The sequence below is a fragment of the Archocentrus centrarchus genome, chromosome 10 (genome assembly GCF_007364275.1).
Source record: "Archocentrus centrarchus isolate MPI-CPG fArcCen1 chromosome 10, fArcCen1, whole genome shotgun sequence".
NCBI classification, from domain to species: domain Eukaryota; kingdom Metazoa; phylum Chordata; class Actinopteri; order Cichliformes; family Cichlidae; genus Archocentrus; species Archocentrus centrarchus.
Window position 1 is genome coordinate 7590405 of NC_044355.1, and position 5121 is coordinate 7595525.

The following is a 5121-nucleotide window of genomic DNA, read 5'->3' on the forward strand; positions in this document are numbered from 1 at the left end:
AAACGGGGCCTAAATCTCAAACAACTTTAAGCTTCAGTTCCCCCCACAGATTTTCTATAGGACTGAGGTCTGGAGACTGGCTAGGCCACTCCATGATCTTAATATGCTTCTTCTTTACATGACATATTTTAGATGTTCACTGGTGAACCTAAGAAGGGCCTGTACATTTCAACCCAATATGGCACGGTGTGTTACCAACAGTGTTCTTGGTGATTGTGGTCACAACTGCTTTCAGATCGTTAACAAGCTCCTCCTGTGTAGTTTTGAACTGATCCATCACCTTTTCATCATCATCCTCACCGCATGGCAAGATCTTGCACGGAGCTCCAGAATGAGGGCGATTGATGGTCATTTTATATTTCTTCCATTTCCAAATAATTGCACCAACAGTTGTCACCTTCTCACCAAGTTTCTTGCTGACGGTCTTGTAGCCCATTCCAGCCTTGTTCAGCTCTACAACGTGTCAGTGAGGTCCTTTAATAGCTCTTTGGTCTTGCCCATGTTGGCAGAGAGGTTGAAATAAAAAAAAAATGATTCTGTGAACAGGTGTGTTTCATACACATAACAAGCTGACATCAGGAGTATCTGTAACTGATCAAATATTTATTTCACTCAATAACATGTAAATCAATTCATGACTTTTTTGTGATGTCGTTTTTCTGGATTTTTCATTGATATTTTGTTTCTCTCCATTAAAATTAAACTACCATAAAATTAGAGACTCTTTGTAGGTGAGCAAACCTACAAATTCAGAAGGTGATCAAATAATTATTTCGCCCCACTACAGTGTGTTTTGCAGTGCTATTAATAATAACATTAAAAACACACAGACACACACACACACACACTGTCCTCATAAATTTTTTTATTCAGTCTCAATTCATTCACCCCGGAAGAATCACATCTGTGTCAGCTTTAATATTCGTCCTTTTTGGGAAGAGCCTTTTACTGACAGCCTCTCATGCCGGAGTATATGCTGTCATCCGGTAACTCCCTCTTATTCTTCCATCTTTTAGTTTTTCTTAATGAGAAATCCAGCGCCACATAGTTTAGCCCTACTTCTTCACCCTCCTGCAAATTATTAATGGAAATTAGAGATGTATTTCAACTGCAAATTAAAACATTTCTATAATTTGAATTACACGGTTAAAAACACACAGAACATAGTAACAATGAGCTGTAAACTCTTCCCACACTCAGCTGCCTATAAGGAAAAGTCATGTTCATGTCAAGTCTGTAAATGAAAACTGGTTCTCAAACATTTTACCTGGTAAAATAAAGCTTTAAAATAAATAAATAAATAAAGGAGACCCAGTACGCTGCCAATCCCAATCATGTCTAAGGTTTTCTTACATTGCTATTCAGCAGCAAACACTTCATAGTAACATGTTAGGTGTAGTAAGAAAAGTAATTGCAGATTTACTGGCAATTACTGGACAAGAGTTGTTTTCTGACTCTGTTTAACAATGTATATGATGGATGGCAATTAACGATTTATGTAATTTTGTGCAACCTTCATTAATTAAAGTGATTAATTAACATAACTGATTAAAACCTTTTAAAATAATGTTCTATATTCCTTTTTTTAGTCTATTCATGTATTTGATTATATTTACCACATTACTCAGATGATCCACAGCTGATCTCTCCTGATGATTGATTTGAGGCTGATTGGAGGCTGTAGCTTCGCCTGTTCATAGAAATAAAACATTAACATTTAAAAAAAAACAAAAAAAAACACTGATTATTTCATTTAAATGCCTGTCAGGTCAGAACCAAGAACCTAAAGAGACTATACTAGACTATGCTAATACTGGATAGGGCCTCCATGCGCTCTCACATGTACTTCAGTTCTTTGTGCCATAAACAAGATGGTAGAAATGTTCCTTTTGAAGATAGGATGAACAGTATAAAATCTAAACATAAATATCTGTAAATACAGCAGTGCAAATAGGCAGAAAGTGGCAGTTTTGATAATAATGCTATTGGCTAATGCGGTAAGTGATAACAGAATACATTACAAGTGAAGTAACTGTAACAAGTAAAGTGACTGTAGTAATAATAACAATAAGCACCTGCAGATTCACGCTGCTAAACTCCTGCTCTACCTCATCTGAAAAGGGTGCTGTTGGATTCAAATCTGTCTGCTGAAATAGATGCTTAAGCCTAGTGACGCCATTGTCATGCTCATGAAACCAGTGTGAAACCACTACCGCTTCACTATCTGCATTTGTGACTTCTTCAGGAAGTAGAAGTTTTGTAAAGTAGGTAATGATGCACAAGGCAGGTTGGATAGATCCATGATGTTGATGGTTAATTCTGATTGAAGTTTATCCCACCATGCATTTCCTCACTGCCGTCTTAAATTTTTGTTCTTGGTTGACAGTAGCTGAATAGATATTGTCTGCTTCTGTAGTCCGTCTGGGAAGGTTTTATTTAATTTCATCTTTTGCCATATTCAGAATGGATAAATAAAATGAAAGTGACTGTAAGTATATACTGTATAGATATACTCACTGGCCATTTTGTTAAACACACTTTTAACTGCTGTTTTATGTAAATATATAATCAGCCACTGACAGCATTTAGGTATGTAGACAGGGTCCAGCAGCAGCAGAGGACCACTCGGTTGCCACTCCTGTCAGCTTAGAACAGGAAACTGGGGCAACACTTCAGTAAATAGTATAAATCTCTGAGGAATGTTTCCAGCAATTTGTTGAATCTCTGTCAGTAAAAATGAAAGCAGTTCTAAAGGCAAAAAAGGTGTAACATGGTACAAGCAAAGTAAGTGTATACTACGTTATGATACTATTACATATACACGAACTATGTTATGAATGTGATGAGCCTACCTTTGCAATGTTCACAAGCTGCTTCTTTCTTTCTGATGAGAATCAGAGCAAAATTAAGAAGCACAGAGCCGGTCAGCAGTGTCACAAGCACAGTAACGACCGGGGGCCCCTCTGGAAAACATCCCAGCAGAAACAACACCTAACAAGTTAGTTCAGACATTTGTCATTTCTTATGCATCCACTGATATTTTACTTAGCACCACTTCCATAACTATTCTGTCCCACATTGGGGCTTATGAAGAAATGCCGGCAGACATTTCTTCTCATCATCCTCAACTGCACTTTTTGTTTATCCCACACCAGAGGGGTGTGAACCACGTTGAGAGTAAAGTCACAGTTTTCAGTTTCACCAAGGTGGCTCTCTGTCACCGTCGTACCTTGCGCTGAACACATAACCGGGTCAGCAGTGCTCAGTTTGTGCTATGTTATATCTGACTGCGATTTAGCTTTTGTCAAAGCTAGCTAACACAAAGACTAGCTATGCTGAACTGACCTTACATAGTCACAATAAAAAATTACTATGTAAACTGCACAAGAAAACATGAGCAGCTGAAACACAGGTGCCATTACAGGAGAGCGCCGCAGAAAATGAATAGAAAACACAGACAGAAGTACAGAGCACAAAGAGCAAAGGTCACAGAGGGAGCCAAATGGTATATGTGAAAGCATTAACTCATGTAGGTTGTAAACTGCACAGGTTTCCAATCAATGTGAACTGTTAGCCCTGAAAACAGTACGTTCACAAAGTATTTCGAGCTGTGAGCACTCACAGCTGATCTAACTCAGGCCTGAAACTACCATGTGAAGACGTCTTGTATATATTCACAGGAATTGAGACAACAATAATCAGTATAAATAAATAAAGATTTAAAAAAGACTTTAAATACATACTTATCTCCACTTTAGTTCCTTCACCAAACAGGATCTCTCCACATGTGACCACAGCACAGTAGTACGTCCCAGCATCAGATGAGTTTGATATAATTTTGGATAGACTGTAGTCACATCTCCCTTCATCGTTGTTTCTGATACTGCCATGGTAAATGATGCCTGGATGGGATACTGATGCACCTTTAAACCAGTGCACTTTGTCTTCACCTGGACACTGAACTGTGTCATTTTTGTTCTTGGAGAGGAGTGAACACTGCAGAGTCATTGTGTCGCCCAGATGGACCGACTCAACATCTGGAGTTTGTTTCACAGTAACAGATTTCTGCTGAGTTTTAGGATCTGTGTGATTCACAAAACACGTGAAATGGTATCAACTGTAATTGTTTGGGTTTTGACACAAATATAGCAAAGACAATAAAATGCTTATACTTTACCATTCACTGCCAAAACTGTGCCATTAAGAAATTCCATCATGTATGCCGATCCTGCTTGACAGAGGTATGTTGCTTCATCTTCTTTATTTACATTTCTTATGGTTAGAGAATGCACATTACCTACACTTGTGGCACTGAATCTGGAGTTGTTAAATTGTCCCTTAAGGGATGTTTTGGCAAAAGTTCCTGAGGCAATTGTTTCAATCACATATCCAAAGCTCAGCTTATACCAATAAGACAACACAACATCATCCTTAAGGATATAACATGCCAGAGTCACATCATCTCCAAGTTTAGCCACAGTCAATGAGATATTGAGAGAAAGCTCGTGGGTTTCAGTCAGGGCTGAAGAAAAGACAGTAGCAGTTAGAACAAAACAAAGCGCTTTAAAAAGGTATCATTTAAATATTACATTGCCTTACATATTTTGTTTAATATGGTTTACAATGCTACATGCTACAGTACAGAAGAAGTGAACTCACACAGTGTGCTTAGAAGAATCAAAGAGACCAGTCCTCCGATCATTGTGTTACCTCAACCTTCTCTTGCACAACTGATGTCTTCCCACTCAAAGGAAAATTTAGTCACAAGGTGATCAAGGTTTACAAAGTGGAAATCATGGTGATTGGCTGAAGCACAGAAAATGCACTTCCTGTAAAGATTTTACAAACCATTTACAGTGAATTTAGGCTGTACAGTTTGTTTTCACTGATGATTCTGCCGGAACAACAATATAATCTGTATTTTAAAAACCTGCATTATATATATGTGGAAATACAGTTCAATCTTATACATAGATCTGACTAAAAATTTTATTGGAAAACTGGATGTTTTAGTTAATGTGTGATGCCCAATTTGTCATTTTAAACACGATTAAAAATGCACACAGGCTAACCACAACTCAGTCAGTGTATAAATGTTTAAAAAAAAATGGCTGAGAGTTG

The 5121-nt window shown here is 37.7% G+C and overlaps 1 protein-coding gene across 1 annotated transcript; it reads right to left on the reverse strand.

Moving 5' to 3' along the window:
* Positions 1-2893: 2893 nt before the first annotated feature.
* Positions 2894-4794, reverse strand: LOC115786403 (uncharacterized). Its single transcript, XM_030738529.1, has 4 exons — positions 4660-4794; positions 4178-4522; positions 3744-4082; positions 2894-2991 (listed from the first exon to the last, which is right to left on the reverse strand). Exons 1-4 carry the CDS (start codon positions 4700-4702, stop codon positions 2906-2908), a joined length of 813 nt encoding a protein of 270 aa, XP_030594389.1. The 5' UTR covers positions 4703-4794; the 3' UTR covers positions 2894-2905.
* Between the last annotated feature and the right edge of the window lie 327 nt (positions 4795-5121).

What these genes read in the sequence shown, in the direction of transcription:
- LOC115786403 (XM_030738529.1), bottom strand. Translation starts at nt 4,702, where the DNA reads ATGATCGGAGGACTGGTCTCTTTGATTCTTCTAAGCACACTGT. An exon ending in CACAGTTTTGGCAGTGAATG is followed by an intron (nt 4,083 to 4,177) that starts GTAAAGTATAAG and finishes TGAATCACACAG; the next exon opens with ATCCTAAAACTCAGCAGAAA. An exon ending in AGGAACTAAAGTGGAGATAA is followed by an intron (nt 2,992 to 3,743) that starts GTATGTATTTAA and finishes CTAACTTGTTAG; the next exon opens with GTGTTGTTTCTGCTGGGATG.